This window comes from Siphateles boraxobius, unplaced genomic scaffold (genome assembly GCF_051911475.1).
Source record: "Siphateles boraxobius isolate OS27281-9 unplaced genomic scaffold, OSU_SipBor_1 7, whole genome shotgun sequence".
Classification (NCBI taxonomy): domain Eukaryota; kingdom Metazoa; phylum Chordata; class Actinopteri; order Cypriniformes; family Leuciscidae; genus Siphateles; species Siphateles boraxobius.
The window spans coordinates 33,261,894-33,287,698 of NW_027509197.1; the positions used below are offsets into that span (position 1 = coordinate 33,261,894).

The following is a 25,805-nucleotide window of genomic DNA, read 5'->3' on the forward strand; positions in this document are numbered from 1 at the left end:
GACAATGCAAGAGTCAAGAACTCTGTTAAGTCTACTCCACTACATCCCAAAGACTTTCAATTAATTTAAGGTCTATAGATATATATTGGTGTACGTACTACAGAGCCCCTATATAGGGACATGGTGATGGGAAAAATGTGATGTTTTGCATTGCTCCAAGACACTTTGTATTGGTTTGCAAATTCCTTGTGTTTCCTTCAAAAAAGGTTTTGCATTTCCTCAAAACCTTGTGTTCGCTCACAAAGAAAGAAAACATTTTTTGCAGTAGAACACAAAGTTTCTCAGGGGGACGCAAACATTTGTAATAGAACGGCATATATAAACGAAATATATATATATATATATATATATATATATATATATATATATATATATATATGTGTGTGTGTGTGTGTGTGTAACGAGGTTCAATGTAAGGAAGGAAGAAGGAGGCGGGAACCGGCGAACATTCAACACTTTTAATAACAAAATAAAACAAATACAAAAACAAAAGTAAAAGCCACCAGCCCCTCACAGACGACTGCTGGCCACACAAAACAGAAACAAAACACAAGTTCAGGCCTGTTCCTCTCTCGATCTTCACATTCGTCGCTCCTCCGTGAGAGATAAGTAACTGGTGCGTCTCACACGTCCCTGGACCTCGTCCTGCTTGCCACTATATATATATATATATATATATATATATATATGTCTCTATATTTATATATATATATATATAGGCCTATAGTTTATTCAAAAATATATATACGTTTGACTCACTTGGCTCTCGTCACATGCTGAAACGTAAGTATCATTCATTCAGAGCACTTGAGGATAAGTGCAGTGTGAGCTGAGGTCTTCTTCCACCAATACATTTTGCTCATCCAGTCTGGAGAGAAAGTGTGGAGTGGCCCTGTGTCCTGAGGAAATCAAGTTGCATTATAACTTACTGCACTGATTATGAAGCAGAAATTATTATATTATCTCGAACAAAAAAAGGCTAATAAAAATGTTATAGTTCAAAAAGGGTCGTCATACTCCCAACTTGTGCCTCATTAAGCATGTTACCTGCCTTTATTGTTTACTGTTGGAAAAAAGTAGTAAGTAAAAAAGTAAAGAGCACTGGAGGCAAAGTTAAAAGTATAACTGCAAGACAGCTGTATCTGAATGCAGGATGAGGAATGACGCCATAGACACCTTCTCAGTAGGGCGACATAGCAAGGAAGCAAAGGTGTAACCCGAGAGCCCTGAGTTATGCTGTGTGACAACAGTAACATGCCCCTGACTAATAGTCACCCTTTTACTCTGTAACATTTGAGGTCATCTGTATGCTAAAGGTTCATTCATTCAATTCATCATTCAACATTATTCATAATTCTTTCTCTTCTCGCAAAACAAACTAAAATACTGACGAATCATCTTGCACTTAATGAAGTATTATTGATAATAATAATATCTCTAAAATAATATTTTAATATGTTTCTTCCCAACTTAATTTTTAATCGGAAAAGAATCCGAAAGAAAAAATACTCCTAAAACAATTTCAAAGGGTCTTTAAGGATCAGGTTTTAAGCAAGCCTTAAGTTACAGAACATATAATCCATCCTGTATCTATTTTACAAATAAAAATATATTTTCCTACCAAAAGGAAAAATATTTTATCAACAGGATTTATCAACAAGAAATATTAGTAAATGTACTTGTCAACAAAAATTCAGATCACTATAAAAAACTGCAACTCATGTGGATATTATGACACCACTGACAAACAACTTGCATGCAATAAACAAAGTTAATTGTGATGCGTCTATTAGCTGGTGGGTTGGTGAATATACTTCCCTCAGTCGCCACCTACCTCAGGTCAAATTACAGACTCTCTCACAACCAAAGGTACACATACTGTACAACAGTGCTTACTCTTATTTTCAAGCTTAGTGCTGAAAAGTTAGAAATGAAGCCCTTTGAACACCAATTTCACACGTCTGTATAAAATACGGGTCACTATACATTTAAGAAAATCTAGAAATATAAGTAATATTAAATATAATATTAGGGTCCAACTTTATATTAAGTGTCTTTAACTATGTACTAACATTTAAATCATCATTTGATACAATGTATTGTGTACATGTTTTTATATTGCACTTATATTTAAAAAATACCAACCTCAATATCAGCAAAAGTGTTTGCAATAAAAAGTGACTGCAACAAAACATTTGTTTAATGCAAGTACATAATAGTTAAAGACACCTATTATAAAGTGTGGCAGGCTTTAGATTAATCACTGTTCCAAAAGGTTAAATTACCTTAATTTATGATCATTTATGTATTATGGTTATAATTTATCTGGATAATTATGGAAAGTTGAATAAATATAACAAAATACAACAATGATGGTAACACTTTATTTTGATATTTCACTTCGGACATTCTACTAACTATAAGTAACTATGCAATTACATGTCAACTACCATCAGATTCATTAGAGTGTTAGTAGACTGTCTGCTTAATACCTGCTACCACTTTATTTCGATGGTTCCCCAACAGACATTTTACTTACTATAAGTAACTTTGCAAGTATGTCAAACTTAAACGTCAACTTATTCTACTTACCCGAACCCTAACCCAACAGTCAACTAATACTCTAATGAGAGTTAGTGGACATGTAGTTGCAAATTATTGAGAGCTTGTTGAACAGCTTGTTTACTTGCCTTACTTGCCTATGTATTTATTTATTTGGTTGTTGGTTGGTTGGTGTGTATTAAAAAAAAATCTATGTTATTTTGGACCCCATTTACTTTCATTGTATGGGCAAAACACATAAGCCTATATATTCTTCATAAGCCTATATATTTTGTGTTCTGCAGTCATACAGATTTGAAAGGACATGAGGGTGAGTGACTGATAAATTAATTTTCCTTATTTAACCATTTCCTTAAGACCTAGAAGTGGATTTGTAAAAAAAAAACACAAACTCTTTAAAAATAAATAATTTAATTATTTCTCAACTATAAATAACTGGAGAGCAGACACTATAGGGCTTAAAGGACAATTCCGGCCAAAAATGAACCTAGGGCTAAATAACACATGGGTACCAAGTCGACCGTTCTTTGGGATGCGATTTCATAATTAATCTAATGTACCCAGTTTCAACCTTATTTTTAGTTTAACCACAGCTTAGTTTATAACGCTAGTGTATGGGGCATCGAATAAGTACGAATAAAAATCGCTAGTTAATACCACTAACAAGGCTCAAAATAGCCCCACACTAACACGGAAGCATAATGAGGGTCCCTACCTGCAAACCGAAGTATTGAGAACTTTGTAAGTGTACAGACAGTTTTCCAAAGATGGCTCCTGCTTGTATACGCGAAGTGTACTGTCTTTATAATATAAAGTATCTGCTTATTAAACTGTCTGTACACTTACAAAGTTCTCAATGCTTTGGTTTGCAGGTAGGGACCCTCAATATGTTTCCGTGTTAGTGTGGGGCTATTTTGAGCCTTGTTAGTGGTATTAACTAGCTATTTTTATTCATACTTATTCGATGCCCCATACACTAGTGTTATAAACTAATCTGTGGTTCAACTAAAAATAACGTTAAAACTTGGTACATTCGATTATCATGAAAACGCATACCATAGAATGGTCGACTCGGTACTTAGTCGTTATTTAGCCCTAGGTGCATTTTTGGCCGGAATTGTCCTTTAATTACCATCACAAAGGGAATTGTATGCAGAACCATTGCAATTTGCATAATATATTAGGGAAAATACAGAATAATTAATCTCATGTTGAATTTGATTAATGCAAAACATTGATATAGTGAGTTCAGTGTTATAGCCAAAATGAGCAAATATGTGGTTAGTTGATGCATATATTTTTGATTAAAAAACAAACAAATAAAAAAAAAACACCCAATTTTTTACGTTAACATTTATATGAATGTATAAAGTTAAATGTATATTTAAGTCCTGTGACTGATCACTATTTCTCAAAACACCTTTTTGCCTTCACTAGTTCACTGCATTGCTCTGCAGCGTGACAACATAATTTTTTAAACTACAGATATTCAGTTTTGTTTTTCCAAACAAAATATGCATTAAATTATAAAAGAATAATTAGTTTTAGATGGAGTAAAGCACATCACACCACAAGATGTGTCAAAAGAGTTTATATCTACCCATGTGCTCTTATATTTGTGCAAAGACAGTTATTTTTGTGCACACCAGTGGTTTTGTGACACGTGAAGAAGGTTCAAAAGTAAAGAGTCCACATCCATGAGTTTTCCTTATGTTAATGGCAGTGTCCATTATGACAACAGCAGATAGAGAAGCCACAAGAAGAAACACAGGGTGCCAAAGCAGGTGTGCCAATCCAGTTTGAGAACGTCAAAATCAGGGCTGCTGTTACCTTTGACCTGTAGTATGGAGCTGGACGAGATTGTGCCAGCTGAGTTTGAGGCAGTAACCACATACTGCCCAGAGTCTCTCACTGCAGAGCTGTGAATGAACAATGCATGTTTGCCTTCTTTATGGGACAGTTCAATGTGCTCATCATTGGCCAGTTTGTGTCCATTCTTGAACCTGAACAAAGAGTGAATTATGTCACACAATCACACCACAGCAAAAATGGGCACTCATTAATACAGACTCAATGGAAGAGAGAAATTAGAGGCATGTTAATATTGAAGGTATACAGAAAATACATACAAACTAAGGAAATGTTAGCTACAGGAAATCTAGAATAAACAATTAGTATGAATGGATATGCATGACAGGCAGACACAAATATATGTCTACATAATTATTCATCTATCTGAACTACAAATACTGGGCTTAGAACATATTTTAAAAACTTGATATTGATCCATATGTTGTATAATGAGAATTTGCCACCCATTTAGATACAAAAGTATTCAGATAATTAATAATCTCTTTATTTTAGGCTACACCACCATTCAAAAGTTTAGGGCGGTACAATTTGTTTAATGTTTTTGAAAAGTCAAAATTTTTTTGATCAAAATACAGTAAAAACAGTAATATTGTGAAATATTATTTCAATTTAAAATAACTGTTTTCATTTTTTTAATATATTAATAAGTGTTAAGTCTTCCGTTATATATGTCTTTTCTATCACTTTTAAACAATTTACTGCATCCTTCCTGAAATATTTCTATCTTTCCATCTAAATTTCTTTAAAATCTTTCTGACCCTAAACTATTGAATGGTTATATTATTATTATGTTATATTATATTATACATTAAATTATGTTATATTATATTATACATTACATTAAATTATGTTATATTATATGACATTGAAGAAATAGCAAAGAATGTTTTAATTTATAGGTCAAGTTTGTTATAAGCTACCCACCAGGTTAATGTAGGCTCAGGGAATCCAGTGACTTCCACCTCCAGTGTCACCGGAGAGCCCTCCATTACCATGGTATTAGACAAGGGTTTGGAGAAATTAGGACCTGTGCCGCCTGTCAGTTTGCCCATAACCTTTTTGGAAGATGCCCGCCTGATCTCCTCTCGAATGGCTGTGGGCTTGCAGAGATCCGAGTCCAGCTCTGTGGTTAATGGGGTTGGGGTAGCATGCATGTTATTGGGCTGAGCACTGTGGCATTGACCCATACTGGACTCATGCACACACTTTTGCATCTCAGTATGATTCTCATGCACTGAGTAAAGCGTTTCAGTGATGCTGCCTGGTGGTGGGTTGCCAGATTTCTTTAAGATGCTGGAGATGGTGTTTGACACAAGACTAGGAGCAGGTACTGTAAGGGGGCTTTGAAGAAAGGAGGATGATTCTGCTCTAAATCTGGCCCCCGAGCCAGTGGTGGGAGATGGGTAGCTTTCGGCCTGGCATGACATCCACTCCTGTTGCCTCTGGTTTAGGGTTTCACCCTGCTGGGAGTGGAACTGGTGGCTGTATTGGTTAACGCGATGGCTGTGAGAGCTCACGCAATAGCCATCATCAAGGTCATTTTCTGACTGAATAATGTTGGATTCGGGAGTCTCAGATAAGGAAGGCAGGGAGATGTCATCTGGGGAGGTGCACTCATATTCATCATTGGAGAGTGACTCCTCAGTGAGATGGTCAGGCTGGAACTCAGCCTCTGGTACACTTCCTACAGGAACTGCTGGCTCTGGAGTCCCATGTGACAAAAAGTCCTCTAAAGAATGATGAGCTGCCGTCTATAGAAATAAAACACACAAATAAAGAGAAAAGAATGCCTGTAAATCTCCTTGTAAAATAATTTTGTGTTGACAATGTTTTTTAGTTAGCATTTACAAGCTTAAAAAAAAAACAAGCTTTGTTACATTCCTGTTTCTCGTCATGTGTGTCATTGTTGTAGTCCTGTGTAATTTTTTGGTCTCCAGCTCCACCGTGTTGGCCCTCAAGGGGAAAAACTACACAGGACTACAACAATGGCACACAGGACAGGAAAGTAACAAATATATAAACTCAAAAATACAAAATACATGAGAGTTATTAAATCTCATGAGAGATGACATGTAGATACACAGTTGCTTATAGTTAGTAGAATGTCTAAAGTGGACTATCAAAATAAAGTTACCAGATATTTTATATGATTATGATGTATTATTTATACATAGTTTAAAAGAGTATATACACTCCACACTTTTCAAATATAGTGTATGTTTTAAAAAATGCATAATTTATTTAAAAATAAATAAATACATTTAAGTAAAACAGGATTTATCGGTCACTTAAAGAATAGGCCTATTCTTGGTCGAATAGAATTATTAAAATCTTACTTATAATTTGCCTAAATAAATAAATCAGTCAATCAATCACCTTTTCAAAATGGCAAAAGGCACCTTTCCATTGAATGACTCTTATGTCAAACAAGGCTCACCTTGGAATATGAGAGAAAAGGATGATTTCTACTACAGGCCTGATATTTGTCCACAGAGTTGGTCTTCTGAACAGGATGCTGTTTATCTGTACCATGCAACTCCCTTTGGATCTCTATGATGATGGGGCGAGATAAAGTTGGATCTCGTGGAGGTGGCGGAGGAGGAGGAGTTTCTTGTGAGTCTCTCTTGGTTTGCTGCATAGTGTGACTCCCCTTATCCCACTCCAAAGGGGAATGGCTCACATTAATGGTGTGGGAGTTAGAGATGGAAGTGTGCATTTCCTCTCTCCTCTCTATTGTAGATGTGCACATGATGGTCTCCACTTTGCTGGTCTTGGAATAGGCCTCCTGGGTGTGCAACCTGGTCTCTTGTAGTACTTTTTGATGCTCTGGATGATGCATGTCTGGCAGATCTTGGCTTCGTGCTTTGCGAAGCTGAGGTTTCTTGTTTTCTGGATTCTTGCCGACAGGCATCTCTTTAGTACAGTGTGGGCCTGTCATCTCAGGGGTATGTCCACTTTCCTTTGGTTCAGACTGAAGTGGCAACAGAAAAAAAGTAGGGTTTAGGGTTGAGTGATTTTCTGAATATATATTTGCAATGCCTTTGCTGATGACAAAAGTAAATAACCATTATATTTGACTATTATGTTTCCTTTAAGGCACCGAACTAACCTTTTAAGACCATCATTACACAGGTTTTATGACCCTTGTCTTGTGATTTGTCTCCGATTTAAACTTTAGCAGCAAATATAGTTTAAGAGTTTATATGCAAGTTTGATTCATTTCTGTGAATTCAATGAATTGATTTAAAACTCTGAACTAATGATTCCTTTAGATCAGGGGTCACCAATCTCGGTCCTGGAGGGCCGATGTCCTGCAGGGTTTAGCTCCAACCAGGTCCAACACACCTGCCTGAAAGTTTCTATTATGCCTAGTGAGACCTTGATTAGCTGGTTCAGGTGTGTTTAATTGGGGTTGGAGCTAAACTCTGCAGGACAGCGGCCCTCCAGGACCGAGATTGGTGACCCATGCTTTAGATCATATACATCAAATATTCACAGAAGTATATTCACAGATTTTATTTACAAACAGGGCCTTGATTATTTTTTGTATTATTTACAAACATGCCTTGATTATTTTTTTATTCTAAATTTTTGTAATTGAACTTTATTTTTAATTTTCTGCATTTTAAATAGAATTTAAATTGAATGTAACAATTTAGAATGTAATGTGTACAAAATAAAGAACGATGTAATTCTGGCATGTTTGAAATTGTAAGTCAAAGTATTACTGGTGTTTACCGTATCAATGGTTTCCCGTTTGTTGTTGTCTTCAGGTGTAAGAGGTTGTTTCAAAGTCTCTAGCTACAGAAAGAGTTCATTTAAAAATATTAGTAAAAGTATATTTCATAAAAAATCTCAGATGAATGTACCAAGTACAATATTATGTTTGGTGTTTTCATCACCTGAAGCTTGGCCTCAAGGTCCAGCAGTCCATTTGAGAGTTCTTTTATTGATTCCACAATTTCATGGTGTTTGTTGATTGTTTTCTCCATGTATTTCTTTCCATCTTCAGCACCTACATTTACAAAATCAGTCACACTGTAAGGCCAACAACATTTCAACTAACTAAATAAATGTGCTTCAGGGTTATATCTATAACATGAAAACATTGGTGAAAAAATCATTTTGACATGCTAATGATTGATATACACTCCTGCCAGTTGTTTAACCGGATTTTTTTTATCATATTGTTCTAGTGTTTCTGATGGGGTGGAATTTACACAAAATATTTGCTACTATGTTGGATAAGTTTCACATTTAAAATAATAAGCCCATGTCCACCTTGTAAAAGCACATTATGTCAAAGTTTAGTAATTCTAGCTTTTAAATTGATCAGAGGAACATTATAAAGAATTTGAATGGTTAAAAATATTAATTCCCAAATTGCTGCTATCATAAACAAGGGTTATATTCTCTGTTCTATTCATTGGAATGATAAAGAATGCATTCTTCCAAACAATATTTCAGAATACATTCTCAGTTTCTCACCATGTAGCCGCACTGCCAGCTCTGTGATCTGGCTTATTCTCTCCTCTTGCTGTGGTATTGTGGGCCACACAAATTTTTCAAACTGTTTGTAGAGAGAGCTGACTGCTTCCTTAGTCTTACATTGGGAGGAATATTTACCCACACGGACAATTGTGGAACTTGCCTCGTCGCACCAGAACTGATACTGTGTTTAAAATGAAAGGTGAGAGGAGAGACTATTTTCAGAGACTATTTATAGACAATTACTGAGAGACTGCTTTGAAGGCAAACATAAGTTAAAGCAAAGCCGATTATTTTTGTTTCTACTTCATTTGCAGCATTAATGGGTAGATCTAATGTAAAACTTTGAAAGAAATTAAAAATTACAGAAATTCAACACCAGGATTATAAATTGAACATGTAAAATTGCTGCTGAATTGTGATAGTAGCTCCTATTGGCTCATTATACTGTATGTTCCTGGTGCACCCCACCTCCTCTAAGGCTTGCTGGAGCTTGACATTCATATCCAGGTTCTGTTTATACTCCTCCACTGCCCTGTCAAAGTCGCACACCTGTCTCTGCAGCTCATTTAAGGCATCCTCAATCTCTCTGAGTCTGTTGCCAATTAAATGCCTCTCACTGCTGCTGGATACTTTCAGAGTGAAGGTTTGCAGCTTCTTCTTCAAAACCTACAAAAGGGAGGGATTTGGATGTTACATTTTATAAATATAAAACTCTCAAAACATTAAAAGAAGAAAACATCATTCCAAAAATGAGTGCAAGTAGATTAAAAGAGCGCTTCCTTACCTGCAGCTTTTCAATGTAAATCTCAATTTGCTGGAGCTGATTTTTCACCGCCTTTATGTTTCTCGACTTCTCGTTTTTCTTCATGTAGTTGAATTTCAAATTGTTGAATTTCTTTTTGAGATCTTTAAAGGACTCTCTCAGCTAAAATAAAGGATTCAGGAAAAACATGTAAATAAGTGCCTAAAAAGTGCAAAAAACACCACTAAAAGTATATCAAACAAGTTTTAGAATTAGAACATTTTAAAGAATTTTAAAGAAATTTTAAAGAATATTTTAAAAAAAACCACCCCCACCAACACACACACACACAGTTCCCAAAACAAAAACTCTTACAAGTACTACACATTAACATATCAAGTTTCATGATTCCTTTCTATAAGGAACAGACTAAAATGCAATGCATTATTCAATGAAAGTCTTCCCTTGGTGCAACTTGCAATTTAGGGGTTAGGATTAGGCTTATAGTTAATAATACAGTAACTACATGTAACATGTGTAACAAGAACACTCAAATAAAGTGTTACCAAAAACACAAATGGGTAATATATGTATCAGGCCCGGACAGTGATTCGGAAATCAGTCGGAGCCGCAATGGGCAAGGCTAACTATTGGCCACAGACTTACTGATGAGGTGGTGATGCACTCATGTAACCAGTGGGTGACATCGCTGCCAATAACACACCAAAAAGCTGCCACAAAGAACCGGCAAAAGTAATGATTATGAATGTGTCAAATATAGCAATGAAGCTTTTAATTGTTTATTAATAAACTAGTGTTTTCTGCGTCAGTGTCGGTTGACAATGCTGACTTGCCATTTCCGCAGTAGTAAATGCGCTTATAGAGAGAAATGCACATTTCATAGGATACGGATTACATAAGCAGAGAGGCCTATAGCCTACTGTTTCTTTTCGTTTTGAATTGTTTTGTTTAATATATTTATGAGATGAGCTCCAGTTCACGTGCAAGTGATCGCGCCGGCGCCTCCGCGTCCTGATTATATTGTTGGCTATATTTGCTTCTCATTTATTAAATCCAGGCAATTTGTTGATGAAACACTGATTAAAATTAAGATACAATTTATACAAAATGAAATTTACTTTAAAGAAAGGCTTTCTACAAAACAAAACTTAATGAAGTGGTCAAAATCATGTCTGACCCACTCAATATGTCTCCCAATATATTGCGCATCTTATGATCCTATCTTACCCATGCTGTTCACTTTTCATATAATCAACATAGATGAAATTTAAAAATAACATTATATTATTTAAACATAAATATGAAACTAAATAGCCTACATTTTCTTTAATGGCTACAGCACGTTTAGTAAAGTATGAGAGAAATTCAATGTCAAAGTGGGATTTGAGCAAATAATGCTGTTTTACCGCTGAGCATGTGGGGGAGGGGTGCAATTTGAGTAATAATCCAATAATTCCCAGCAATCATCGAATATTATTTTTGCTTGAAACGCCCATCCCTAATAAAGTCAAACTTGTGTGATACACAGTCGCATTTGCTTGTATAACAGAATTGTGAGATAAACTCGCAATTGTGTGAAATAATGTCAGAATTAAGAGATAAAAAGTCACAATTATCTTTTAATTTTTTTATTCCGTGGTGGAAACAAGCTTCCATATACTTCTGATTGCTTTTAGAAGGAAAAGCGGTCCATAAATGCTGGTCTAGGATCAGTTTTCTCCGTAATTAAGAATATTGACAATCCTCTCGTTATAATAACTAGTAAGACATTCGTTGTGACATTCTTGACCTTAGACTAAATGGAATACAGAAATGCCATTCTACATTTTCTGGCGATGGCCCTGATATTTATGGAACAACATAAACATGTACAACATGAATCATTTTAATTTTAGGTTTAACTATCCCTTTAAAACCCCTTACTAAAACCACAATATCTGCCTTGTTTAACATGCTGATTATGAAACGTGTAACCAAATATAATAGCGTAATCAAATATAAGATTAGTTGTACATGGATGTGGGGAGGATCTCTAGCAGAGGGCAGAGTGCAGTTCGGTGAGTCCAGGGGGATTATTTTAGAGGGATTAATTGTCAGACTGTTGGATGATTTATAATGCAGATCCATTTCTGTCCAGCCTGATGAGCTTTTGCAATGGTGTCGTGTCTCCAAATGACAGGCTCAAGTGTTGCCCAAAGACAGCTGCAGCCCAGCTTAGAGCCAGTTAAAGACGCCTCATAACTGTCTTACTGGATTTTTCCAACAGGGGGCTGTAGAGGAAATTTCTGCTTGCAACTTACTCAAAATGTGCTCAGTAAACATTTATGGTGGCACTGTTTTTTCATGGCCGTGTGATCTGTAAAACAAGGAATGAGGGGTTTCTGCAGACTAAACTGGTGAATATCACAGCATAATAAAGGTATAAGTCATTAATGGCCTTCTTAAATGCAATTAGATCCACTACTAAACAGGACAGTAAGAAATTTTACTTTTAATTCAACTCTAAAATATAAAGGAGTCAGCACGACTACAATGAAATATCCTTTCAGTAAAGCTGTATGAAAGCTTCTGTAAGCAGTGCACTGGACTTGTGAACTCACAGTGAAAGAAATAGAGTCCCTCCACCTTACAGATGAACAGCAGCAACTGTCCAAGCTAAAATGTCAGCTTGTTTACTCATGCAAAATATTTATGACTGGATGGTGGATCGATGGGTATGACTGACGTGACAACATATGGTGACTCGCATGGACATTGAATTTGATATTATGTTGAGTCATGCCTTATTCTTGAAGTGGTGATTTACAGTTAAATTAAAAATGTATCATTCTCTCCATTTTTGCTTTCGATTACATACTATGCGCTATTGTTCAAAATTTTGGGGACATTTTTTGGGCATGCATTAAATTGTTCAAAAGTGACAGTAAAGACTTTGAGCATTGTTACAACAAAACAACAACAACCAAAAAACATTTTCACATAAAATGCTGTTCTTTTTAACTTTCTATTCATAAAATAATCCTGATCATGGTTTCCACAAACATATAATATTGTTTTCAACATTGATAATAATTAAGAAATGTTTCTTGAGCACAAAATCAGCATATCAGAATGATTTCTGAAGGATCATGTGACACTGAAGATGAATGCTGAAAATGCAGCTTTGCATCACAGAGACAAATTACATTTTAAAATATATTAAAATAGAAAACAGTTATTTTAAATGGTAATCATGTTTCACATTAGTTCTATTTTTACTGTATTTGATTATATAAATGCAGCCAGAGACCTATTTCAAAAACATTAAAAAAATCGTATCCACCCCATTCTTTTTAACAGTACTTATAATTTCAGAATTATATAATATTATTATATAATAAATTATTATATATAATAATATAATTTCAAAATCATAAAAAAGTTTTCATAGTATATGCACCAATCCAAATCCCACTGTTTAGACAGTTATTTGAAGTGAAGACTCCCTACATTTTAAAGCCACACTAGAGATGTTCACATAAAACTAGAACATGTACGGACTCTATAAAGTACAGCTACTTTTAGAAATTTCTTTGCTCTATTTACAGTCTTGCAGCAGTCATACATTGAAATAGCATGACATCACGTGGCATATTTAACTTAAGAAGCTTTGAATTTGACTTCTACTGAGGAAAAAGATATAGACACAAGGGTTCTGGAATGCTGATTTACTAATAGAGACCCATGAGTTTAATCGGTTCAAAACCTCGCAATATGTCACAGTTGCTTCCAAGCGATTAATAAAAAGGTCATTTAAAAAAAAAAAGGTCAAGGTCATTCATTTAAATGAAAGTATAGAAATCACAGTTTTATAATTATTCAAAGAAAACAGTTGTTGAGAGGATGAATTAAAATAAAATGTTTTAGAAATATTTAATTTCAAGCTTATTTTAATGCTTGTTTTGTCTTTATTTTACGTCATCTTGATGCATCTATAAAAGTTTGTTGAGGCCCCCTAGGGGACCCCAGGCCTCTAGTTTAGAATCACTCTATATGCCTGTGCTTATGTGCTTATTCATTTAGAGAGAAAAAAAATGAAATTGTTGTCCTCTAGAGGGAGACAGAGATTATAATATTATCACAACAGTACAGTAACAAATGCTTTTATGAAGACATTCTAAAATGTTTGAAATGATTTATGTTGCCTCTAACAAATCTCTAAAATTAAACTATTGTTAACATTTTTTACAGTTCATGTGGCAGCTTAAAAAAAGAAAAAGAAAGATAAGTGAATATGTCTGTTTTCCTCTCACACAGAAACCAATTTGTGCTGTAATCAAAAATCATAAAGGACATCATGAAACTGAGTCGTGATAGGAAAGTGCCCTGGGAGGCTTGCAGTGTAATCCTGGGGATTGGCTGTTGGTTTTGTGGTTGGGGGGCATTAAGTATGTGATAAGGGTGGAATCCTTCCTGCTATCTGAAGTGACGAGAGACAAATGGCAGGATCCCTCAGTCAACAGAGGGAAAGACAACCCCTGCAGTTCACAGACTAAATTTAACAAGCTATAAATAATTCAGGGAGAGAGAGACAATGAGAGTCAGCCACAAAAGCCCAACACATGTGTTGCTGAGTCCTGGATCTGTGGGCTGAGACATTAACACATCTTTAAGGAAAATGACAGACAGTAAGGGCTGGACCAAAATCCTTCTTCATACAGTTAAAAGGGGATCATGAGGAATCAAAGCTTCAGTGATCTGAAAAAATTAAAACGTACTAACTTCCAGAACCCAACATTTCTTCCTAAATGGAATTTTTTTTTGAAACTTAAGCTGCTCAAATGAGCTTGTTCTGTACTTTCCAACGTTAAGATGAATACATTTGAAAAAATGACTGCCAATTTTTGCACATTTAAATCAACCATTGCTTTGCACAATACAATGCAGGCTTTGCAAAGAGGCTGTGAAGGAGGGGACCATTAACAACTATATTGGACCCAACAGTGTTGTCTTAATAGCACAGCAGCAAATAACGCCTCTGAGTTCTAAAAGATAGTGGAAAATGGTCTAAGTTATGATTGCTTTGGGCACAAACATATTATAAGTGAACCTCATGGGGAAAAACACAAACAAGTGCAAATAAACACTTATATCATATTATCTTTCTTCCTGTGTTTTTCCTGATCTGCGCCTCTGATGAGATTAGTAGGTCAGAGATCACTATGGATTGGTAAATGACCTAAACCCTGACCAACTGACACACACATACAATACTCACCTCAATGATTTCTTCCTTATGAAGGCAGAAATGGACGTTGCTTATCAAACTCTCTTCACACTTATTAGCCTCAGCGATCCAGTCAGTGCTTCCTCTCTCCAACTTTACCAGTTTCTGATGTAACTGCTGCACTGACAACACCAGCACATGCTTGGAGCATAAAGAAGGGGTAAAAGGATGGTCATTTGAGGCAGTTTTTATAAAATCAGTAAGTATTGTTTATGCATCGCAAAGAAATAATCAACAGCATGGTTCCACATGTTCTGTTGACATAATGTAAAAAAAAAAAAAAAAAAAAAAAGTTAAACAATTCAAATTCAGGTAAGGAAATCCAAATAATGCATGGATTTTTTTGAAAATAATGAGGGCATGAAATATTGTTAAGCAATCAACGCACCGACTGCTGCACAGTGCTGGTGAGGTCTGCACCCAGCGAGAGGGCCAGCTTATACAGATGGCGGATGTGACTCTGCCTCTCTTGGTGCTGAGTCAACTGAGTCCTGGCCTGACTGATGTCACTAAACACCATCACTGGTTCTGTGTGTAAGACGGTATCCAACTAAAATAAAATAAAGTAAAAACAATCAATTATGCTTAGGCTCCAAATTTCAGAATGTAATGTAATTATTATTGCTACTAGTTGTACTTCTATTGTATATAAATGTATATTTGTCTACAAACTTAAAAATAAAAAATATTATTTTAATGAGCTGGCCATGGTAGTTAAGGTAAAAAAAAACTGGCAACAAGTGTCCAGAATATGGTAATAACATTCAGTACTTGTTCAGTACTGTTTAAAACAATTGCATCCAATTAATGAATGATGATGATTATTACTATTATAATTATTACTACTACTTCTACTACAACTATTATTAGTAATTAGTCCAGTGGCTTAGTCACAATTTATAGTTGCCAGGATGTAACTTGTGACGCTGGCTAAAATAATGTGCAGCTTGGTTGGTGACTGAAGATGCTTTTAAATTTTCTGCAGCCCTATTTAATTCTCATGCTTTAATTATTAATTACACTAAAACTGTGAAAATATCAATAATAAAGAATAAGAAGGTGCCCATCTATTAACAGTACATAGCAATTCTGATTTTAAATCCATCACAATCTCTGATTTCTCTGATTCTATAAAGTGTTCTTACAGAAATGGGACTTTACCTCTTGATAAAGCTGGTGAAATTTACCGGCCATACTGAGAACGGTTTCATACTCCCTGATTTTATTTCTGATATGCTGATGTAGCTGCAGAAGCTCAGAAACTTTCTCGTTCTTCTCTTTCACTGGTATTCCCTTTAAGCCGAGCAGCTCAGATGTTTTAACCAGGAATTCCACCTCTGCATTCAGTTGCTATGAAGGTTTTAAAATTTGGGTTAGTTGTAAAGTTGCTAAAACAAATCATAAGCACTACTAAAGCAAAAAGTCTTCTCTCACCATGAACTCTGGCTTTACAGAGTTGAATTTCTCCTGTAGTTTATACACAGACTGAGGATCACCCCCCAAATCAACCTTTGATGCTGGAGCAAAAATCTCCTCCAATGCCCTTAAATCATGAAGAACCTGCAGGCAATTAACGAAAAATTTGGTCTATAAATAATGTTTTGTAAAAAAAAAAAAAAAAAAAAAAAACATTTGCAGTCTCTTTAAATGCTCTAATAATTGAAAATAATAGGGATGGGCCAACATTTCACTTATTGCCATATTCTAATGTTTTTCCAAGTGAAATCCCAAGTTACCTTTTTAAGTTGATCTTTACATTTTTTCCATTGCTTCTTCACTGATTTTATCTCACTGTAATGAAGTTGCCAGGATGTCCACATGTCTGCTAGTTCAGATTTCTTCCTGGTCAGTGTCTCTATATATTTTTCTACAACATGCCCTGCTGCTTTAACGTTTAGATTCAGGTTGCCACTGATCTGCAAAATACATAAATGCACACATAATATTTTTAAACCCCCAAGACACTGCCATAGATATGTAAAGACCACTTGTTACATGTGTGTTAAAATGCTATACAGTGTTTCTTACCATGTTAGATGAGTTAATAAAGTTGCTGCCTAGATCCTGCATGGTGAAAAACCTCTGCAGCAATGACTGCCACTTAGCATCCAACATTTCCTTCATGGATGCCCCTACTCCTTCATTTTCATCCTCTTCCGCTGGCTTGTTCTTGTAGCATTCCTGAAGAGTCCTTATCTGCTCCTCAACCTGTGCCACCACAGAAAATATTAGCATTGGACTATTGGCCTTAGTCTAACTGGGTACTTCATTACAATAAATATATGTCATAAATAACCATACCTCATCTGCGCAACGCAAAAAGTCCACATAGGGCCTGAGGCTCTCCACGTGTGATGATATGTTCCTCACCAATGTTTTCATCTCCTCTGCCAGAAGTGAAGCTTTGTTCGAAAACTCGACTGTCTCTGAGGATTCCAGTCCCTTTAGTTCTTTTATAAAACTAGCTATAGCCTCTGATTCTTTCATAGCATCCTGCAGGACAAAAACACCACGGTTTACAATGAGTAGATCTTCATAGCACTTTTACAAACTTTCTAGGGGTTGTATAAAATAATAAAATAACACAATTCACTTTGAACTTTCCATATCATATTGTACTTTCAGTCTAGGCGAGTATAAAGACACCTGAGACTGTGAGAGTAGCTCAACATGCTTGTTAAGGGTGTCCTCAGCCTCAGTTAGAGATGAACCAGGCTCTGTGCTGGCAGACAGGACACAGTTGCTGCTCTTAATCCAAGCAGAGACCTGTAGAGATTCAGATCATTGAGGAAATAAATACACTTTTCAACAAGCTACTGTGAAATATTAAGCCACATTTATTGACATATAATAAACAATCTAATGATGCATTTAAAAAAAAAAATATAGTTTGAGGGTGAATCTCAGGAAAACATGTCCAGGTTAATTAATTAAACAAATAAATAATACATTTTTGCATTTGTTTAGTTTAATCAGCATATAATCAAGCGAAAATATAACCATGATCTATAAATACTAAAATTACATTTATAAAAATTATAAATATATAAAATGATTATTATTATAAATAAATAGTATTCGTCCTTTCAGCATTAAGGCAACAGTAATGACAACAATGGTGTATAAAAACTGTACTTAAATTGTTATTTTTTTATTATTATTATTAGGTGGAGAAATGTGCCAATAAATGTACATATTTTGTGACATTAGATAAATAAATTTGATTTGTTTTTAATAAGCATAAATAGAAAGTCAACCGTAAATAATAATTATATTTTTGCATTTGATTAGAAAGGCAACAGCAAATACAACAAGAATGTATAAATACATCATATAAATAAGGTCTTTGAATTTTAAGTATTATTATTTATTACAATCATTTTGAAATAATGTATCAAAAAATTTTGTTTCATAATTCTGTCTTATTAGAGGTGTCTTAAAACAGTGAAAAGAGAGACTAACTCATGTTTCTATACCTTATCCACCAGTTCTTCGAATGAGGACACCAGCTGCCGCCTTTTGCCAGTTAACTCTCTATGGGCATGACACTCATGGCTCAGAACCTCGATTCTCTCTTTGATGTATCCCAGCATCCTTTGTAGCCCTCCAACTTGGGCACTAACAAACAAACAAACAAACAAAGATGCCTGACACTGCACAGAACATCCCAATCCACGGAAAACCTGGAGTCTGGATATCTACTTTGATAGGGTGTTTTTTTAACACACTGTGGCATCTGCTCTTTGTCTTCTCACCTTTGTGGGTCAAGCTTCTGAAGGAACAGCTGACCTCTCTGAAGAGGCTCGGTGGATGAGTCTTTTATACTGCGTGAAAACTCTTCATGTTTCCTAGCCAGCTCAGGTAATGACAGAGGTTGAGTCTTCAGCTCCTTTATAGCAATCTCTATCGTGCCCAGCACCTCAAAAGCCTGATGACAAAAAATATATAATTTCATAAAAACCTTTGTATTTAATACATAATTGTGGATCACTAATTTTTGAGTCTATGCTGACTAAAACATAAAATATAGGGATACTCTGACTAATTTCCATTTCCATTTTACAGAGACTTGTACTGGCCAGATTTCTATCTGTAAGTCAAGATCCAATCTCTTGAAGTATATATTTAAACGATTTTTATACTTCAGGAATTATTGCAGATCAAATGTCTCCATTATGGCCCTCAAAAGACTGATGTTATCACGCAGATAATCAGTCATAATGTATTTGATTGAATTCGATTCTCACTAATTCTAAATTGTCCTTTCTAAAAAAGCCCAGCACTTATATACGTTCAAAATGTCTTCCAGTTTTGTGGAACAGACCAGCCATTAGTCGTTGGTTGTGTAATTACACAGGAAAGAGAGAGGCCACAAAGCATTTGACCAATGGATTTAAATAAATCATTCCACTTTTGAGGAGGGTTTTCTCAACATTGCATATCGAATCAACTCCTGACGAACACTAATCATTATTTGAATTGTCACATTTAACAATATATTGCTATGTATTTGGAAGGCTTTTGTCTTTAAAATTTATTTTTTTTTGTTATTATTTTACAATTATTTATTTAAAATTTTACATGTTTGTGATTTATTTAATTATTTGCTTTTCATTAAACTCACAAACCACCTGCAGTTCCTTCCCGAACCCAATTCAATTCTATGCAATAAACGAGTTTGGTCAAAAGTAATCTAAAAGTAAAAGTTTCTGTAATGGTGTAGTTGCTGTTTTGATTCTACTGTGTATTCTTCCTGTTTATTATTAAAGACTGTTTATTCTTTTTGGATTCTTACGTTTTTGACAACCTGTGACAATTACATAACCAACTTCAATATTTGTCATGTAATGCAAGTAACATTAAATATATAATGCAATATAAAATTTCCCTGATATTTCCAGGTTTTACACACTCTGTATTTATTAACTATATCAACTTACATTTTATAAGCACACAACAAAATTCATCTTTAAGGTATCAGTGTGATTTATGTTTAGTTAAAAATGTGAAAGTTTCTTCAAGTAATGTTAATCACAGGCTTTTATTCCTGAGGGAATCCTTTATTCCTGAGGGAAATTAGCCTTCGAGTTAGCCTACAATTTGATGTCATGACCAAACAGCCCTATATCAATCTATGCAAAAAATCACTCTATTTTCTCCTCTCTCTCTCTCTCTCTCTCATAATCCAAACTCATATTATTACAATATACATCTCCACTAGAGGGTACTACCTCCAATAACAAAACACATAAGTCACTAGTAGAGTGCGCTCAGAAGAAATACAGCCGCTGAAGCGTTCACCAAGAGTTAGAGCTCTATCAGCTCAGTTATCCAAACCTCAACTTAGTCAAAGCATGTGAAGTGCTACTACACTACAGTGCATACTTTATTAGCACTGCTGTAAAAGGCATTGCTCTCCTGCAGATGAGCCAGACGATTCATCATGAGGCTCCAGAACTGCTCTTGTGTCGTTTTGAGGTTCTCACTCTTCTCTGACAAGCGCTGAAGTTGTGTGGACTCATTCGAGGAAAGCAGATCTGATGCCTGCTGTAGTAATCTCTCGACCAGCACACCCCAATCCTGCAGGAAGAGACAGTATGAAACAAAGTCAAACAGTATTATTTGGGCCAGTCCTGATATGAAGTACCTTTTAAACTGGAAAAGAATATGTGTGTGCTGTAATATTAGCAGCTATTTCTATATCAGATTTTAAGTAATGCGCTGTGGTCAAGCTTAGACACTTTATTAATTATAACCTGATTATTTTACACAATGGCAAGTAGATTAACAGTTCAGAAATAGAGATCTAATGTTACTGTAGCTGTGGCTCAGTGAGGGATTTAAATTACATGATGATGTCAATTTAATTTAGAAAGTTATATCATGCCATACACATTTCTGTCATTATATCAAACTATTTATTAAATTAATGTTATTTTTTATTAAAAGTATTTATTTAACGTATACAATTATTATAAATTATTGTCTGTGTTGTTGTTGTCAACCAAAATGATGTCACATCCTGATGTCTGGCTTTTGCTAGTAAAATAGTTGCCCACCACCAGGTTTAATATTGTATCCAATTTATTAAGGTATATGTGATTTATTTTACATGTATGTTCTTTTACTATGAATTTAAACTCAAGCCAAATGTTTATTGAAAAGTGATCTCTTACCTTGGCTTTCTGTTCAAACTCTTTGCATTCATGTAGTAAGTCCTCATTTTCTGACAGAGATGAACCCAGCTGACTTTTTTCCAAGAACAAAGTAGTCTTTTCCTTAAACCATTGTGTTACCTGTTTAAAAGCACATATTACACACTTTTAAGATGCAACAGTATGAGAAGTGTGACACCTGAAGTATAATTGTGTAGTAAATTTTACAATTTAATACAAAATGAAATTACAAATGATCAGCATAAAAAAATGGATAAAAGTATTTTTTTATTATTTATTTTATATATTTATGTGTCATATATCTTTAATGACAGCAGTAGAGATCTGACATACATAAAACCTGATGATCATGTTTTCCAGCAAGATTAGTGTAGGTATGTTCTAAAGAGCTCCAATGGAAGCAAAAACATCTGACTGTCAGTTTTTTTCCATTAATTGTTTTTCTTTTATTTGATAATCTTGAATATTATTTGATTCACTTTTTTTAATTCAGCAGTATACATTTATTATTATTTTAAAATGAACATTGTGATTCAAAACATTAGTGAAAGCAGTAAGAGCATTTCCACAGGGATCATATCAAACACAAGCATGTGCCCTGTTCCCTCTCAGCATGTTAAGTATGCTGGCCAGTTATTTTAGTTCAACATTTTTAAAAGGCAGCCGGTCATAAGCGTGTTTTTGCAGAGAGTGCCTTTGAGCTTGAGTAACCTATGTGAGAGTTCGTACAAACGAAAGTGAACAACAAAATGCTGCTATCATGAAAAGGATGACTTTTACGTTAGCTATATTCATCATATCATATTTTATTACCAAGCTATTCATTGCACAATGGCAGTAATGTCAGGATTGTGACTGGTTTCTGCAGAACCCTTTATGCAGCACACCCAGACATTTATTCTGATGTCATGTGGTCAATATCTTAAAGGAGCAATCAGTAAATTTTAATGTTGCACAGGCCAGTATTGTCTTGGACCTGGCGGCATAGCTGTACCGTCCAGAAAAGAAAAAAATAATTCCAAGCCAAACACTTAAAAATAGTGCCTCTTACACTCTTCTGTTGCAAGTCCAGGTGCAGCTGATGGCATATCTTCTTTCTACAGATTTTTTTTTACTTAACTTGAGACACAATATATCCCGTTTCTATAATAAAAATGACTTTTTATTCTGGCAGAGTGGCTTACCTCCTGTTCCTGTCGCTCCCATTGGCAAATGCGGTGGATTGTTTCCAGCTCATGCTGCTGATGTCTCATGCAAAGGTCCACTTGCCTGCGTCTGTCCTGCAGAATCTCCATTAGACCTTCAACCTTTCCAAAGCTGCTCCAGGCCCCATGAGAAGCTCGGTCATACTGCAGGGCCTTCTCGGACTGGAAGTCCTTCAAAAATTCCAGCAACTCACGACTCTTATTCAACACCAGCATTGACTTCTCCAACATCCCTGAGGATAGAGCACAAGCTTTGGTTTGTTTGATCCTACAGTATCCATGACAGATAACAAAAAGCTATATGCACACTTATTTTGACCTTCATATGATGATCTCATTATAGTGTTTTTTTTACTGTCAATCTAACAAAGCTTCCACTACGGACTTTGCTCTTGCTGGGTGTTGGGTGCATCATTAGTCAGTTGCTTTGGTGTTTGAGTGGCTGTGAGTTGCAAGGGTGTTCAGAATGGTGACTATAGTTACTTATGACAGACATACCTGGGGAACAAAGCTCTTACCTCTTCTAATAGTGCTGTGTCTCTGAAGCAATTCATTCATGTTGTCTGCAGTGGTCGACTTCTGGCCAACACTCTGAAAGTCCTCAGCTTCGTCTATCCTGATGGCAAACTATAATCGAAAAAGTTTTTAAAGGCAGCTGAAAAGACTGGTAAGATTAAGAGGCTTATGGAAATATGAATTTAAAAAATATATTCAAGTTTAGGGGCGGTAAGATTTTTTAAAATGTTTTTGAAAGAAGTCTCAACAAGGCTGCATTTATTTAATTAGAAATACAGTAAAATAGTATTATGAAATATTATTACAGTTTAACATAATTGTAAATAAAATATTTTAATTTCATTTTTCCAAAGCTGAATTTTTAGTGTCACACGATCTTTCAAAAATCATTCTTATGTGTTAATTTGGTGCTCAAGAAATATTTCTTATTATTGTCAATGTTGAAAACGATTTTACTGCTTAATATTTTAAGTGGAAACGGTAAAAATAAAAAAAAATAAAGTGAAAAATGTATGCATTGCATGCAACAAGAACTGTACGCAACAACAAGCATGTGACAAGTGTGTAGGCAATTTACTCTCATGAACTAGTGTTTTTTATGCGTCTGTCAAAAATACTTGAGTCATTGGTTTGAATCAAACAACTATTTGTTTGATTAATATTATAGCCATTTCCATGAAAAAATTGTTACTGTGTTGTATTTTTTTATGAGATTTTTGTTACTGACTAGTTGCTCACATGACAACATGTAGTTTCAGAATCAAATTCAGAACAGAGTTTTGTTGTAAAAGATGGTATTTTTTAAAATGCAAATATCAAAATGTTACCACAATAATACTGTTTTGTTTTAATGAGTATTTTTGGTTTGCATGGAATCAATTTATTGGTAAGGAGGTTACTTCAAAAGTTCCTACTAAAGCAATTGTTGATGGAATCACTATGGAACAAAAATAGTTAAATTCCTTTGATTCTCATCTCTGAGAAAGAATGATATCTGAGATCTGGTATACGCCACATTTCTTTCAACATCTGCTCGGAAACAGTGTGTGTATACTCTGCATGACCAGTTTCTGGTGAAAGACAACTCCATCACGTCACAAAAATAATAGCAGCAACCTTCAAAGGATGAATGCAGCTAACTATGTACATCATCATAACGGGAATTTAGCAGGAAGCATGTGTGTTGAAATGTTAGCAGCAAAACAAATATTGTTCTGAAACACGTTCAACATTTGCTTTCGCTATTGGCTTCTGTCAAAACAGCAGCATGTGACCTTGATGAGGAGTCATCTTTTATCTGGAATTTATAGCGGAAGCAGATTTCAAAGTACTGTGATTGACTTGTTTCAGATTGCTGAAGATACACAGAAGTGGCTGTTCACTATAAAAAAACTAAAGAAATATACAACATAGCATGTTCAGTATCAAATAGCACCATGGTTTCCAACTTTAAAGTTGTAAAAACAGAAACCGTCATTGTTTTGAACAGTACACTCACTACCTACTGCACTCCCCGCGGAATGTTTAACCATCAGAGACCAAGCTTTTTTTCTATAAATTGTTTTTAAAAGCCATTGGTTATGAAAATAATGATACTTACTTTATATTTGGAAAGTGTTGCGAAAATATAACAATGGGCTTGTAAAGTTACAAAATGTCACTGCTGTTTTGCAGAGTGGCCCCTAAAGGACACTTAGGGGAACAGTTCTCTTTGCATTTTCTGCTTCAAAAAAACAAAACTGCATTTTCAAAATGCTTAAGCTGCTTTGCTTGTCTTGTCTTAAACCAGCTTTTTCTGACTTAATTGTTTTGTTTATTTTCAGCAGGGCAATACAAACATTTTTTTTTTAAGAAAGACAGCACAAACTTGAATCTGTCCACAACAATGGAAGAGTAAAAGTATGTTTGCTTTGACACGTCCATTTTAAACAGCTCTTTTGTTTCACTGTACAGACTTCAGAAGAATCCCAGCATCAGAAACAAGTGGATTGTTTATTTTAATGGCATCCCGGATCGCATCTGAGGATTGTATGTTTGTTCGGAGCATTTCGTTTTGTCAGTGAGCCACGGTGCTATGGAGAGTTCACAAAGAAACTTTTGACAGATGAAGCAGCCAACTGTATTGGATCTGACAGTAAATACATCACAAACCTTAAGTCAATTATTTAATAATGCTTTGCCTGTAAATTACGGTTTTACATAGATATATAAATCTATAAAGGAGCCGCCCCTTAAAAACAGATCATTTCAGATAGAGGGGCGGAATGAAGGTTGAAAATAATCATTCTTCCTGCACATATATAGTGCAACATTTTTTATTAACATTATATGTGAACCTCAAGGAACATAATAATAAAAAAAATCCATGTTTGAAACAAAAAGTACTCTGACACTTTCTGGTTAATCTGATAAACTACGCCTTTAGTTGGCCATGCTAGGTTTTGTAAGTTAAGTTTCAGTAAATGCTTTTTAGCCTGGGGAGGACGTTTTGAGTTCAGTATGTTTTTAAGTTATCAAGGAAAACTAGATTGCTCATTATAATGCAATAAACAACTATTGCAATTTTGCTACAGCGAGTCTCTGTGAGTTTAAGTATGTCAGCAGTTCATAAGCAAATACATTACCTCCAGAGCACACTCAAAGAAATGGCAAGCCAAGATCAGGAGGGATCTCCTCTTCTCCAGATGGGTCACCAGTGTTTTCCAAGCCTCGCTGAGAGAGACAGCCATTGCCTCATACACCAGACCCTCTCCTACCTTCTGAGCTGCTGTTATATCTGCCTCCTCCAGCAAAGCCCGCACACCTCCTTCATTTTTCTGTTAGATTGAAATTCAATCATTAGAGTATTTTTAAGTGTATTAAGTCAACCTGATTTATATAGCGCTTTTAACAATGTAGATTGTTTCAAAGCAGCTTTACAGAGTGTACTCAACTCTTTATTTTATTTAAACTGT

General features: G+C 35.1%; 1 protein-coding gene across 5 annotated transcripts in view; it reads right to left on the reverse strand.

The window, feature by feature from the left end:
- Positions 1-701: 701 nt before the first annotated feature.
- The window catches only part of ccdc141 (coiled-coil domain containing 141), a 29,407-nt gene continuing 4,303 nt past the window's right edge, over positions 702-25,805 (reverse strand). Inside the window, exons 3-26 of one of the 5 annotated variants that reach the window (XM_077216790.1) lie at positions 25,476-25,667; positions 22,854-22,962; positions 22,315-22,568; positions 21,131-21,250; positions 20,340-20,534; positions 18,710-18,882; positions 18,431-18,572; positions 17,601-17,720; positions 17,256-17,447; positions 16,983-17,162; positions 16,691-16,870; positions 16,389-16,514; positions 16,116-16,304; positions 15,343-15,504; positions 14,946-15,095; positions 9,710-9,850; positions 9,394-9,591; positions 8,923-9,106; positions 8,337-8,449; positions 8,173-8,235; positions 6,872-7,405; positions 5,359-6,185; positions 4,393-4,565; positions 702-899 (exon numbers count right to left, since the gene is read on the reverse strand). In XM_077216790.1, coding sequence (XP_077072905.1) covers positions 799-899; positions 4,393-4,565; positions 5,359-6,185; positions 6,872-7,405; positions 8,173-8,235; positions 8,337-8,449; positions 8,923-9,106; positions 9,394-9,591; positions 9,710-9,850; positions 14,946-15,095; positions 15,343-15,504; positions 16,116-16,304; positions 16,389-16,514; positions 16,691-16,870; positions 16,983-17,162; positions 17,256-17,447; positions 17,601-17,720; positions 18,431-18,572; positions 18,710-18,882; positions 20,340-20,534; positions 21,131-21,250; positions 22,315-22,568; positions 22,854-22,962; positions 25,476-25,667 — 4,818 coding nt within the window. In that variant the 3' untranslated portion in view covers positions 702-798. Of the gene's footprint in view, positions 900-3,723; positions 4,566-4,588; positions 4,721-5,130; positions 5,262-5,298; positions 6,186-6,230; positions 6,412-6,871; positions 7,406-8,172; positions 8,236-8,336; positions 8,450-8,922; positions 9,107-9,393; positions 9,592-9,709; positions 9,851-14,945; positions 15,096-15,342; positions 15,505-16,115; positions 16,305-16,388; positions 16,515-16,690; positions 16,871-16,982; positions 17,163-17,255; positions 17,448-17,600; positions 17,721-18,430; positions 18,573-18,709; positions 18,883-20,339; positions 20,535-21,130; positions 21,251-22,314; positions 22,569-22,853; positions 22,963-25,475; positions 25,668-25,805 lie in introns of those variants that run through there. The other 4 variants (XM_077216789.1, XM_077216792.1, XM_077216791.1 and 1 more) reach the window with 4 other exon arrangements.